Here is a 15,171-nt window from a genome sequence, read left to right on the forward strand (position 1 = left end):
TCTAGATGTTCATTTCATAGTATTTGGGTTTTAGTCAACATGAAATATATTATGTTTTTCATGTAAACAGAAGACTAAATGCAGCACTGTGGGTCATTTTTCTTTCATTTTGCATACTTCTCTACATTAAAAAGTATGATACTTTTTAGCTGGAAAAATTAATCAAGAAATTGTTTCACTTTTCTGCATTCAAAGTGAATATAGCCAGAAATCTCCAAAGAGAATGATTTATCATGGGTTAGCCATTTCTGACAGAACCGGAAAGAATCCTAGCAGGACATGATTGGTAAGGGCAGAATTCTTAAAGATAAGTAAAAGCCATGTGATTTACCCTTCCATTCCCAAAGAAGACAGCACCACTGGTTAATATGTCATTATTCAAACAACACACTTAAACTAAATTTAACTAAGCTCTCACGACAAAATACAAAGAGAAGCCTTTGGAATACAGTCATACCCAGTGTATTCCAATTCAACTAGGTGTCTGTTAATAAAAACACAGTCAAAGTACAGGTGTTGCAGTTAAAAATATCTCTCAGAGGTCTCAAATGCTTTCTTTCCACTTGATCCAGGTGAGCTAAAGCACTCTCTCAGTAAGGTAAGGTACTCTCTCAGTAGACGTGGGTGATGCCCTTTTAAACCTCAAAGTAGGCTTGAAGAGCCCTACCTATTCATTTCAAGACGGTTCCTCACACAATAAATTACAGAAGGAGAGTGTAAATGAAGCTGTTCTGATCTTTTTAGCCCAGACTGTCCTCAGGCTCCCAATCATCCTACCTTAGCCCCGAGTGCTGAGATTACAAGCAAGTATCATCATGCTAAGTTCTTTTATTTATGTTTATTACCAGAATTCTAATCAAGAACCTGATTTTTTTTTTAAAATAGTTCAGAGGATTTGGAAAGATGGCCCAGTGATTAAGAGCACTTACTTTGCAATCATGAGACATGAGTTCAGATCCCAGCATTCACATAACAATCCAGGTGTCTTACAAGCACCAGTTTCAAGGATTCAACAGTCCTCTTCTGGCCTCTGTATGCACAGGAACACACACATACACACAGACAAATGCACGTACAAACATTTTTTTTTTCCTGAGACAGGGTTTCTCTGTGTATCCTTGGCTGTCCTGGAACTGGAACTCACTCTGTAGACCAGGTTGGCCTCGAATTCACAAAGATCCACCTGCCTCTGCCTCCTGAGTGCTGGTACTAACGGCGTGTGCCACCACTGCCCAGTGTTTACATACAAATATCTTTAAAGAAAGAGTTAAGATTCAACTGAAGGAGAAACAATTAAGCCTAAGTAGATGCTCCTCCACTGACCTGTTGTAGGGACATCGAAAGTGAGTTGCAACAATCACAAGGCAAGGCAAACTTGCGATATCTCTCAAAAAATTTTCTTGAATTCTTACCACATTCAAGACATTAACTTGACAATATATCTCTAACACTGTGTTATTTTTTCTATAGCCAGTGTAAGCACTTACTTATCAGAACAAGTCTCATTTTAAATTGGTATGGATTTTTATATAAACTCAAATGTACATTTTTACAACATGCTGCTTATATGATTCAACCCTGGTTCAAAATAATTTTGATATGATGCTGAAATTTCAAGGTTATAAAGATCTATTCAGATTAATGAGCTCATTTAAAATGTATGTCAAACTACTATGTTTTTTACTAGTTCTTGGATGCATGAATGAATGAATGAATGAATGCTGTTTCCACCACCACCAGCTGCCTGTGATCTGGGTTCACAATTAGGCTTTCTGGCCAATGAATTTGGTATAAACAGTCATAATTTTTAAAAGTTGTTTTATATATGTTAATTTTAGAGATATTCATTTGTTTACAATGTTAAAACTTGGTCATTATGCTAGATCTTCACTCTCAAAAAGGTTAACATCACTGATTTATAAATATGTTTAACCTTGTTTTCTAAATTATAGCCAGAGACTTTTATAAGCTATGAACTTTTTATAAACTAAGTCATACAGGAAACTGTTATACTCTCTTTTTATGGACTATTATGATTTTTAAGGCTTCAACTTAACAGGGATGAAACCTAAAACCCTAGTATTTGATGGTTAAGAAATATAAATTAGTCATCTTGTAGATGATCAAGTCCTTTAACATGTCCAAAAATATATTTAGGGTCATACAGATGCAGACACAGTTTCACTGTCATCGTAACTAAACAGCTGAAGATAATCCCTGAACCCCCATCCAGGAGTTGGTAAACATGATTTTTAAAGTCTTTAAAGCCTGACAGGAGCCTTCCCAACAGGCTCAGCTATAGCAGAAAACTATGTTCCAGGCCTTGGCTGCTGCCCTGAAGCTGTCAGCATTCCCTCAGAGGAAACAAGACGTCTGTGATTCCCACCGCATAGGGTCCAGCCTAAGTCTACTCTGCCAAGGACCCGTTTCAAATGCAGCCAGGAAGGACACTGATCCCGTGGCTGCCTCAACAAGCTAGGCCTTGCCTGCCTCTGGAAGTCAAAATGCTCCCATGCAGGCTTTTCCTCTGTGCCCCGCCATGGAAGCTCAACCAGCAAAAACACTAAAGACACTTCCAGTCTTTGAGCTCCTTGGCCTAGCAGAGGACAGATGGCTCCTAGATTCAGCGACCTCCATCACCCTCCCTGAGCCCAGGGTAATACTGCAGGTGCAGGTCTGTTTTAACCCCATAATCGGGTCCCATGGTAATATTGCCAACTTCTGTCATGGGAAGCTTCAGATGCCTTCTCAGTCCTCTTCATATGCAGGAGACCAGGCATTAAGCCTCACTCCTAGAGCTGCTACTGTCTGGTCTAGACACAGTCTACTTTGTTACCAGACTCAAAATACAGATCTCAAATGTAACCTTTTACCATTCCTTTAGCTAAAGGACAATGAATGCTCACAGCAATCTTATCTATGTCTCATAGTAAATATTAAAAATCCTGAGGATACAGAAGTTTAAGTTATGAAGATTAAAAAAAGTTTCTGATTGTCTAAGAAGGTGTTTTAAGGTTGATAAATGCAAGTTATTAAGGTTGAAAGGTCTAAGGTGATTTAAGGTATCTTAACTAAATAAAAATGCTTCATATTTCTTCCTCTTGCTATGCTACTGTTGTATTAGCTGTCCAGAACTCTGACATTTATCACTAGTGCTCTGATTTCTCAATCCAACTCTGCTAAAACATTCCATTTTACAATCCACTATCATGGGTCCAAGCTCAAGATTTTAAATCTCCTTTGGTTTTTAAGTATAGACTTAAAAGTTGTTTCTCATTGTGCTAGACTTATATCCATCCAGTCTTCTGGATAGATAGAAGAAGCCTCTCTTCCATGATGTGTAATCATAATAAAAGTCAAGATCAAATGAGCTTTAGCCCCTTCTACTTCATGGAAGGCTTCTGCCTTTCCAGTGCTCACTTTAAAGAATGTTTATGATGTTAACACAAAGGTTAACAAAGGCAGTATGTCTACTGCCTTCTACAATGTATATTTCACCATAGATCACAATGGTGATGCTAACCTGTCTAAAGTTTATCTCATTTGTAAACTTAAAAGGGATTCTTGCAAGCTGCAGGAAATCCACCTGAATCCCCTTCTCAAGATTCCAGAATGGAGTCCAGATAAGTACTGCCAATCAACAGCTTAAGTTTCCCACCACTGCCCATCTCAGGGTTGGATTCCTCCCCCTTTCCCTGGTTTTGGAACTCCCCTTTCCTGGCTACCTGGATCAATACATTCCTGCACCCAACAATGGCTGATTGGTGAGTTTTCTCTTCTGGTTGGCATCAACACTTCCTGCTGTTCTCACCAACCCACATCCAAACCCTTTATCTAGGACCTTCTCCCTTTGGGTCAGATTTTCTCTCTACCAGCACAGTTTCAGCTTCCCTTCCCCCCTTCTCCCTCCTAGCACTAGGTAACTGTGTCTGATCAGGCAAATATGCCTTTGGTCTCAGGCCAAAGCTGAGGAGCTGTTGGAACAGACTGTACAAATCGACTCAGTTAAACCTTGTTTTTGGGATTCCTCTGGCAGATCACTGACTCCCACCTGCCCAATGGGAGCAGTCTGTTCCTCCAGGCTTCCCACTGAGTTGTTTTCTGGAGAATTTTAGAGCACCCACTTTTCCAAGCTTTCACACCTCTGCAACCAAACTTGGCCTCAATTTCCCTTAAACGACAGTTCGAAAATGAAACCTTTTAAATTACTGCCAGTGATCAGGTAAATATTCAAGTTTTTTTCCCTTCTTCAATCCCAAACCTTCCATCTCTGCTCGCTCTACCAAAAAGTTTCAAATGTACACCTAAAAGGAATTTTCTCCTTAACCTACTTAACTTTGTCTTCTGCCCATATATATGTTCCAGTACCCTGTTCAAGTCCAGGTGTTTCCTACAATCACCACAACACCAAAGCCACTACCTACAGGTGCTCCAGTCTAACCTCGAAGACTGCGCAGACTTCAGCAAGATTGTCCTGACCTTTTCCTCCCAGCCACAGATGTTCTCACAGATCCCAGACAATATCAAAACAGCCTATTCTTCCTAGAGTCAGCCAACATTTCAGCCTTTTGCCCTACACCACTCACAAAAAATCTACACCCCCAATGTCAGCGGGAAGTAACCAGAAAAACTCTTCCCCCATTATCCATTTACTATCAACAAAAGGCTGGAATGTTGTGCTTCAGACCCAGGACAAACAGCTCCAGGTTCTCCCAGCATTCTTCAGTCCCTATATGCTGCTAGTCATGGCTGGCAAACCCCACCCTCTACCCTGAACTTTATGAGCCAAGAGCTTCTCTTTAGCCATATAATCAGAACATTTTGGTGCTCTTATTTTTTTTCTGTCTCTCTCTCTACCACCCTTGCATGGCAACCAAGAGCTGCTTCCAGTGACCTATGTTTGTATAGCTTTAACTTGCCTTGCGTGAGAAGCAGTCCAGTGTCTACATTCCCACCCCTCCCTAGCTCCTCATTTTTAAAATTAAACAAAAATGTAGGGATGTTATGTTGTACAAGCAATTCAAGTGGCCTGTCCTAATGGGTCTTTAGGATCCTGACAATGTCCTATTGTGTCCAATGTTACCACCTCAGCCAGGTGCTCCAGATATAAGTGGTCTGCCACTCCCACCAGCAGCGCTCTCTCCTCTCTCTCTCTCCCTCCTTCAGTTTCTTTCCCCTTCCCTCCTCTCTGACTTTTCTCTCTTGGGAGGCCCTACCATGCTCCTCTTTCTCTTCTCTTCTAACTCCTGTCCCATTTCCTTTCCTCAAATAAATCGCTTCATAGCCAGAGCTGTGGAGTGTGTGGTATTTTTTAATATATCCTAACAGTTATCAGTTTTATAAAAAGAAACCCACAGAAGAGGTATAAAGTTTATAAAAATTAAAGACAGAAAAGCTTAAGTCTTTTTAGGATCTAAAATAATGTTTTAGGGTCTAAAAAGATGTTTTAAGATTGACTGATTCAAGCTATGAAGATTAGAGGATGTGAAAGCTTAAATGGTAATAAGAAAGTGATACAGATACAGAACTTTGGACTCACCAAGATAGGATAAAGAGTACTTTTTCCAAAGTTGCAAAATACATATGGATTAGACATTGTGAATATAATTTTTACTCTGATTCTTTTCATAATTATTCCTGTTGTATATAGTTTACTGATGTTATCGATAAAGCTATCTCTTGAACTAAAAAGGAGAGATGTTGGGATGACCTTCCCCTCCCACTGAGGTTTGTTCCTGTATTTTCAATTGTTAATTCTGTGCCAACAGAAAGCCAAGTGCTGCCACGAATTTGGTACTGTAATTTCTATGGTTTTCTGTTTGTAAACAAATGCTTGTCCTTCCTCACCTGCCAAAGAGCAATCCACATGAGATGGATTGGGTGTCTGTCTTTCTGCTGATTGATTCAACCTGGAACATGGCTTTTTGTATAATAAAGAGCTGACAGAGCTGGGCAGGAACTATGGGGGCGGGATTTCCAGGCAGGCAGAAATACTCAGAAGAAGAGATGATGTGGAAGAAAGAAGAAGGAAGACGGACTGAGCTGGAGGCAGGAGTGAGACCACATGCATGTAGAGAGATGGAATGGTGGAGATGTCAGGATAAGTGTAAATAGCTAGCTAGGAGATGGCCCCCAGCAATAGGCCAACAGCTTTGAAATATATAGACATCTCCGTGTCCTAATTAAACTACAAGCTAGATTCTAGAAAGCTCCCCAGTAATGATACCTTGTGAATGTAGAGCCCCTCCCTTTCACGGCTGTTAACAACTACAGCTGCTATAGGTTCAAAGTCAAAATGGTTGTGTCCTACCGAGAATTATACAACTTTTAGGAAATTTTTGCCCAGATTTGAGTTTCTGATGGACATAACACCTTAGAATGGTTCTTAAGACCTGCCAACTTTTGGATTAGAACATAGCATCATGAAATTTTCTTTCTTCTTGTTTTATTTAAGAAGTATATAAACTAAATGACACACAATTGCAAACTTGGTCATAAATATAACAAAAAAATTTAGAGGGAAAAAGTATGAATTCTAGAGAGTAAACAAGTATCAACTGAGTGATGATATAATCAACAAAACCAATCTCAGGCTGAACAAACAAAATGTGGAGAACTTAATAATGAAAAATGCATCTATGCACCAAGTAGATACTCAACAGTAGGTAAAATAAATGTATTTTCTACAGCAGTCCTAAAGTTTGCATATAAATGTGAATGCTGATATAAAATGAGGAGGATGGTATAGTGGCATCTAAGATATTTGGTAAAATATGAAGAAGATTCTAGACAGTCATGACATAAGCACTTTCAGAGACTAGAAGCAGAACTTAAGACTGTAACATTAAACATGAGACATAGCAAAAAAATGCAATGTACATAAAAAGAACACCAGACAAGAAGCTGTTATAGCATTTGATCAAAGGACTAGAAAGCTTAGTCTTATCTGTATCTATCTTGTCCACAACAACATTGTCAAATCTTTGACAAGAGGATATACAGAAACACATTCATATTAACCCTAACACTACCTAGCTCAAAGTAGGTATCTGATAAATATTAGGAAGAAGGGCAGTCAGACAGGCAGGATTGCAACTATGGAACTGATTTCACTCAGAAGCTAGTGGAGACAGATTCACAGAAACAGAAAATCCTGAAGTGCACTTTCAGTTTTCAAGTATATTTAGTATCTTAGTGTTCTGGAAAAGTATGAGGCAGTGCAAATGGTTGCTTATTAGAACAAGTAGGTTTAGTAGAGTATACAGAAAAATGAAGTAAACTTGACATGGCATCAAATAAAAAAAAAAGATTACTAGAAAATTCATGAATTTGGTTTGAAGTATTTAATAACACATTTCTAAATCACTAATAAAATAGTGAAGTTTTTTTCACTTTTTGCATCACAAATGCTGGTTAAGGTAAGAAGACTGACAAAACAACTAAAGTAAAATATTCATATAAATAGTTACTGTTGACATGATAATGCTAAAATCAAAGAATAAAAACACACTCCTAAATTATGAAGCTGTTAATTGGTCAAATTAAAAGAAACCTATCAAAATCTTGTGTGAAAAAAATTAGTCTACATATTTTAAGTCAGTACAAATAAGAAATTAGGTAGTTTGAGGCTGGAGAGATGGCTCACCAATTAAAATCACTTAACTGCTCTTGTAGGGGACCCAAGTTTGATTCCCAGCACCGATGTCAAGTGGCTCAAAACCATAACTCAACTTTCAGAAGTATCTGACCCACCTGGCCCACTCAGGCACACCCAGCTAGCACACACATTCTTATATGCACTAGTATTCCTATACACACATGCACATGTATGTGCACACACGCACACATTTTTAAAAAGGTATTTGGAAGGAAACTGACTTAACGAAAACCAAGTGACTATAAGGCAATACTACCTGATTGATAAATTCTTCACCAGAAAGAATAAAATCACTCAATCTGCTTAGTCAAGTGGTTCTCAACCTTCCTAATGCTGTGACTCTTTCATATAGTTTTATATGTTGTAATAAGCCCTGATCATATTTCATTGCTCTAATTTTCTGCTGCTGTTATGGATTGTAAATATCTGATATACAGGGATATCTGGTATGTGACCTCAAAGGGGTCATAACCCAAAGGTTGAGGACCACTGGCTTAGAAATTAATAGTTTCAAGAGGCAACTGAACAGACAGTGGAGATTCAACACAATCTCTCCTACTAAAGATCTTAGGATTCCTGAACCTAATTTGCACAGAAGGAAGTTTGAGAATCCTAGACCAATACAATATAATGGTAAGTTTACAAACTGACAATAGATCTCAAGCTATCATTATCAAAATTGTTGTAGGGAAACTCAAAGCTAAAGCCTAAGATATTAGGTAATATAGATAGAAGTAGCTTCTGAGAATGCAATTGTGCTAAGTCTACATCACCTCTGTGATAGTTAGCACTAAAATGTCAATTTCATACAGCCTAGAATCACTTGGAAAGTGTCTCAATGAGGGACCGTTCACACTGAGTCGGCCTGTGGGTGTGTGAAGATTGTATTAATTGATATGAGAACACGCGGCCCACTGTGGATGGTACCACTACCTAGGCAGGAAGTTTTGTTAAGAGTAAAGAAACTGAGCTGAGTGCAAGCCAGCAAGAAAAAAAGCAGCATAGATCCATTTACTCTCTCTAATCTTGATGGAAGATATGATGTGACTAGCTGTTTAGGTGTCTGCTGCCTTTACATCCCTGAGATGGACTCTGACCTAGAACTATAAACTAAAATAAACCCTTTCTCCCCTAAGGATATTTTATCACAGCAAAGAAACACAAAAAAGAACAACTTTTAGTTACTAAATGGTGATCTGGAGCACACTAGATTAGTGAATCTACTTTCTGTACCTAAAAAATTAGTCGCCTATACAGCATCATAAATGCACAAAAATTACTAGAAAAAAGAATTATTCTGTAAAAGAAAAATTATGCCTCATGACCTTGATATCTTTCTTCCATAAGAATAAATGTCTAAAAATCAAAATTACCATGACTTTATATTTAGAACATAAAACTAATTAAAAGAAGCAAAGAAGGTATTAAAATCAGTTATCTGTGAAGATTAAAACTGTGATTCTTTTGTTTTTTGTTTGTTTGTTTATTTGTTTGAGACAGGGTTTCTCTGTGTAGCCCTGGCTATTCAAGAACATGTTCTATAGACCAGGCTGGCCTTAAACTCACAGAGAAATACTTGTTTCTGTCTCCCTAAAGGTGTGTGTGCCACCATGCCTAGCCAGTAACAATAGTTATTTAAGGGACTTATGATATAGTCTATTAACTAATTTTAATAATTTTATGGATATTTAGAATGTGAAATTTCCAAACTTCCTAGTTATACTATGATCTCTAAATACTATAATACCAAGCTGATAGGAATAACTAAACACATTTCAAAGTTGCAAAACTGTACATCATGGTAGCAAATAAATCTTCTCACTATGAATGATACTTATCTAAAAACAATTCTCAAATTATCTTTATAAAATGTTTGTGCTTATCATTTAAGATGCAGAAAATGAATCTTTACCATCTCTGGCCCTCACAAGATATATATGGTCTTGTAAAAAAAATTTTTAAAGTCGCCAACAAAGACTCATTATCACAGTTTTGTTTACTGTTTCGTATGTTTCTAAACTATTTCTTGTAATTCTGTCTACCATACTTAAATAACAAAATCATGATCCACAAACCCTACCAATATCAGAAAAAAAAATCTACAGTCTTCTTCAAGCCCATATTTTTGTACCGATGGTTTAAAAGTAATACATTGTATAAAATCTCAACTGCTTCAAATAAGAACATTGATAGATCTGTTCCTCAGAAACATGAACATTTAACAATGGAGATGCATTACAGATGCAAGTCAAGTCTTCTGGGGCAGGAGGAGGGGAAAAAAGAAGCAACACTAAGAGTGCCTGGCTGTATTGTAAAATTGAAGCTACAGATCAACTTTCTACACCTTCCACCTGAGATATCTTGAGTGCACCTTTATTACTTCCATTGACTAAAATGACACAGTTTAAATGATATTGAAAATAGGGCTGGAGAGAGAGCCCAAAAGTTAAGAATACTTGCTGCTCTTGCAGAGGACCCAGTGCCCGAATGGCAGCTTACAACCAGTTCCCAGACCCAAATGGCAGAGTGCAACTCCAGGGCTAGGAGACCTGACACCTTCTGATCTCCACTGACACTAGGTGCATACAACCATGCATGCACACGCGCACGCGCGCGCACGCGCACACGCACACGCACACACACACACACACACACACACAGTGTACTTAAGATTTAGGAAAACAAAACACTTGTATACATAAAAGAAAAATCTTTAATTAAAAATTACTGAAAATGCATAATATTAATAAGTCCATTTCCAAGATCTATCCATCTCTAGCTCATAAGGCCAGTTTTATCATTAGGAGAATCCAGGCAGGCAGAAACTGGAAAGAGCAGCTTTAAGACAATGAATAGCAACTGTGAATAGAGGGTTCTCTCCTTAAGAGAGGTTATAAAAGTTCTGGGGGAACAAGACAATGATTTAATAAGTAGTGAAGATTTCAGAGTACCAATTTAGCATTCCTACCATCCACAGGCCAGAATGTAAGGAACATGAACCAAACAAGTATTTATAGGAAATGGTAGCTTCCCTTGCTTTTCTGGAGCAGCAAGAGAATGACCTTCAACAGGTCAGTAGCCTTACTAAGTTCCATGACAGGAACCTCATACCCCATTAGGGAAGTATTCTTTTAGGCTGAAGGTGAAAAACATCCCAATTTTCTATTTAATTATACCGGCAATTTCCTTCATTATCTGACTAAGAGATCACCTTGACTTGCTTAAAAAGTCAGAGTTTTCCACATGGAGCTGCTATAGGTCCTTCTCCCATTTACTGTTTCATTTTCTGTCTTCTTGATTTTATTTATTTACTATTGTTTTAAATTCTAAGTTTAATAGAAAATAAATTTCAACTTAAGAGGTAAAATTTTGTTATAGGTGTTTACAAATAATCTATAATAGGACCAACTCACCAACTGGATGAGTGATGGTGTTCTGAAGGCCGGGAATTACCACAGAGTAGGTAGGTGAGCGATAAGGATAAATTGTTGTAGGATTTGTAGAGATAATATTCTGTGTGGTACCAGAAAATACATTGGAAACACTTAGAGGGAAGCGTTTTCGCTTCCCTGGACGAGGCTGATAAACCCAACCTATAGAAAAAAAGAGACTTTTTAATATGAATATACAGACTCTGCTCTTTTCACGTTAAAAATACAGGACAAAAATTTCAAAAAATGGGTTATCCAAAAGTACATTTTTCAGCTCCGTGATGCTACTATGTCTGTGAACAAATCCTTCACTGCGCATTTTAGCATCCACTAGCTTCTAATTCTGTTAATTTTGTAACCCATAAAAGAGAGGAAGGTCAACTCAGACACGGACTGACTTTGTGGTAGAATCTACACCAGACACTGAGTTTGAATCCCAAAGCCTTCCCTCTACTGAAGAAAAATACCCCTTAAGATAATATTGTTTATCTCCCCCTCTGTCCTCACTCTGTAAGATATCAGTGGCTTACAATGTAATCGTCAATAATAACCAGTCACTATTTTTATGCCTCATTTAGGGAATCACTCATCACTCTCTGAGACTTGGCAATTACTAAAACCATGAACAACTTAATTTCCTCCCAGAGTCAGAAGTGTGGCATTTGTCACATAAACAAATCACTAGCCCATCCACTTGATACCTAAGAATCTTGCCTAAAATATTTCTGCTTATTATCTAAAAAGAAACTCTGTTCGCATTTTGTACAGTTATATACACCACAAAGAATGTGAAGTTTCCAACCTTTATCTCAATGCCCTTACTGCTGAGGGCAAATCACTCATTTCAAACTGTATTGTGAAAAGAATAAATCTATTAATCAAACGCAGGATTATGTTCTGATAACCACTTAACATTAAAACAGAACAAGATATCAATTCCTGCATTTTAATTATTTTTAAGTGTGAACTATGTTTTTTTCTGTTGCCATTATTATTTAATGTCTAGTATATTACAAAACAGAACCATGGAGATTTACTGTTAACTTTATAGCTATAGGATGCAGATATATGTATTCAATCAAAACTACAGTAAAAATGTGTATCTCCTGATTTCCATTAGCTGGTATATATGAAACCAGATTATTTCACAACAGCATTCTAGTTAAGAAAAAGTATGCTTCGTATTAATTCAATCATTATTATGTTAGCCATTATTTTCTTTCTCACATATAAGATTAGGAAATCTCAACCTAACTTAATCTTTACCTAAATAAATTTAAAAGAAATTGGAAAGAGCCTTTGTTCATTTCATTTGATTACCAGGAAATTCCTCTCTGTGCTTTTCTTTAATCTTTTGTGCTTCATCATAATAAGGTTTCTTTTGTTCTTCACTAAGTTTGTTCCACTCTAACCCGAGCTGGACACTGATTTCTGCATTGTTGGCGGCTGGGTTAGCTTTGGCTAGTGCTGGTCGGTGGATTCTTGCCCAAACCATAAATGCATTCATTGGTCGCTTCACATGACCATTTCTGTCCTTACTGAAGGGAGTATCAGGTATTCCTATATGACAAAAATTAAGACACTAAGTTAATATGCCACTTATGCAATTTTAAAGTGATGTGTACCTTCATCTACACTTATAAAGTATCTGAAAACGTACAGTACAATATAGCCAAAGTACTGCCAATATTCCAAATTTCCTTATAGTCCCTGAATTCAACATTCTAAATCGTAGCTCAGAGTGACTTCTGGAAAGTATAATATTGTTAAAGTAATATTAGAGACACAGTGGATGGCTAGTTTATTTCTTTTAGCTGCATTAATATCTTGAACAGTAGTTAACATTTATTTCCCACTAAAACCAGGAAGCAGGAGCTATGATTATAACTATGCACCTAGCAGTATGTAAGTGTTAGTTATATAAGTATTTAAAAGAAGTCAACTATTGAAGCAGCTGTAGTGTCCTTTAATGTAAAAATTATGCTAACCACAGTTTTTCACTACAAAGATGAAACTCCTGAACCATTAAAACTAGATTCCTGTCCTGGAAGAAAAATAAAAGTGACCCTGAGAGTCATGGTATACTTAAAATTCATATAAAGGAAATTTACTAAAATTATATCCCTACACAGTTCATAAAATCACTATCTATGAACTTCTCAGATTAATTCATTGTAGAGTTACTTGATATGTAAAAACGTTTTAGTTGTACAAAGGATGTTTAGAAAAAGTAATGCTGAACTGAGGATGAAGCTTAGTTTGGTAGAATGTTTGCCTGGTATGCAGAAAGCCCTGGGTTCACTCCCTAATGCCCTATAAATCAGGGGTAGTAAGTGGTGTGAACCCAGAAGGGCTTGGGAACATGCATGTGCATGAACACACAAAATAGAAAATGGGTAAAATGTAAAAGGTAAAAAACATAAGAGAAGGGTGGGTAGCATCAGCACTGAAAATTGAAACAAAAGTTCATTAAACCATTAAGACATTCAGTGACACCGTTCTGTGTGAACTAATCCTAAGGACTTGCTTGATAAACCTGAAAATATTGGAAAGTCATATTTGGCTGTAGGAATTATTTCAACTACAATCATTTTTTTTTTTTTAAAAAAAAAAAAAAAAAAAAACAACTTAGCTCCCAGCACTCAGGGAGGCAGAGACAGGCCGATCGCTGTGACTTCAACACCAGCCTGATCTGCAAACGTGAGTCCCGAACTGGTAATATGTTTGCTATGGGCAACATAAACGTAACTGAAAGCCAGACTCCCCTGCCTTCTAATACCTGCGTCTGAGGGAAGCACGGTGAGGGGGACATCTTTGGTTTCAATTTTTACAGAAGGCTCCAGTAAGGACTGCATTTTAATAGGCACTGGTGTCAGGGGGACCTTGGACAACCGTATCAGCTCTGAAGGCGGAGGTCCCTGAAACTGGATGCGGGCCCCAGGAGGCACCGTGTGGAGAGTCAAAGGGAACCTCAGGTCTTGCTGGTGCGGACCAAAAGCACTGGGAGGCTGGCCCAGGATGGCCTCCTTGCTGCACTGGACCAGGCTATTGGACGTGGCCTCCGTGCCCATCCTGCAGTCGTCCCTGAGTCTGTCTGGCTCCTCAGTCTTGATGACTCCTTCTCCCATGACCAGCAGGCTCCTGCCTTCCCCGCCTTTCAGTGCATCCCTTGATGCCTCCTCTGCCTCCAGCTTGGCTTTCTTCTCATCCCCTCGGCGGCCATCGAGGGCCTTCCCGGTGCCATCCAACTTGGCGGCCCTGGAGGCTCTGGGGCCGGCCTCGGTGGTCCTCCGAGATCCCAACGACAGGTCCAAGCCCGCCCCAAGCTCCTGTTTCTCCGCCTTGACGAGCAGCGTCCGGGGCTGCATGGGGCGCAGCTCCGGCCTGCAAGGGCCTCCGTCGGCCACAGACTGCTGCGGCAACAGCAGCAACTCGGGCCTCAGCTGCAACAGGCGCGCCTGCGCGGACGAGGCAGCGGCAGCAGCGGCGGCGGCGGCGCTCTCGTCGGGAGCCTGAGGCAGCAGCGGTCCGGGAGACAGCAGCAGCACCTGCTCCTGCTTCACTTGCAGCAGGCGCCGCGTCCCAGCCTGCGCACCTGCCGCCGCGGCCTCCCCGCACGACGAGGCCACCGCACCGATGGCGGCCGAGGCCTGGCCCGGCGGCGACTGGGAATGCTCGACGGCCGCGGCCCGGAAGGTGGCGGCCTCGACGGCCTTCGCGGGCGGAGCGGGACGCAACGGGCGCGGCGGTTGGCGCGGCGTCGGCGGCGTCGGCTCTGGCCTGGCTCTCTCCATGGGGGAGGGGGACGGCCGGCTAGGTCGCAGCCGGGATTGTGAGCTCAGCCGTTTGTTGGCGGCCTCCCCCTCCCCCTTTCGGTTAAGACCCTTCCAAGGCCTTGGCTACCCAGAACCCTACGCGCTGCCTCGCCCAATCATGAGAGGCCCGCTGCCCCCAGCCAGCCAATCACAGGCCCGTTCCTCGGCTCCTCCCACTCTAGCCTTGTGCGAGAACACTGGAATCATCCGCCATAGCCCGGGCCGAAGCTCCTGTGTCCCGTTTTCCACGCCTCTTTACTCTCCCTCT

The 15,171-nt window shown here is 39.9% G+C and overlaps 1 protein-coding gene across 2 annotated transcripts in view; it reads right to left on the bottom strand.

Annotated features, from left to right (window-relative positions):
• Window positions 1-14,882, bottom strand: part of Sox30 (SRY-box transcription factor 30) — a 37,766-nt gene extending 22,884 nt beyond the window's left edge. For both annotated transcript variants that reach the window (XM_055610671.1, XM_055610672.1), the window contains exons 1-3: window positions 13,868-14,882; window positions 12,409-12,648; window positions 11,071-11,250 (exon numbers count right to left, since the gene is read on the bottom strand). In XM_055610671.1, coding sequence (XP_055466646.1) covers window positions 11,071-11,250; window positions 12,409-12,648; window positions 13,868-14,882 — 1,435 coding nt within the window. The remainder of the gene's footprint in view (window positions 1-11,070; window positions 11,251-12,408; window positions 12,649-13,867) is intronic.
• Between the last annotated feature and the right edge of the window lie 289 nt (window positions 14,883-15,171).

Source organism: Psammomys obesus, unplaced genomic scaffold, assembly GCF_907164565.1.
Source record: "Psammomys obesus unplaced genomic scaffold, mPsaObe1.curated_primary_1811, whole genome shotgun sequence".
NCBI lineage: Eukaryota > Metazoa > Chordata > Mammalia > Rodentia > Muridae > Psammomys > Psammomys obesus.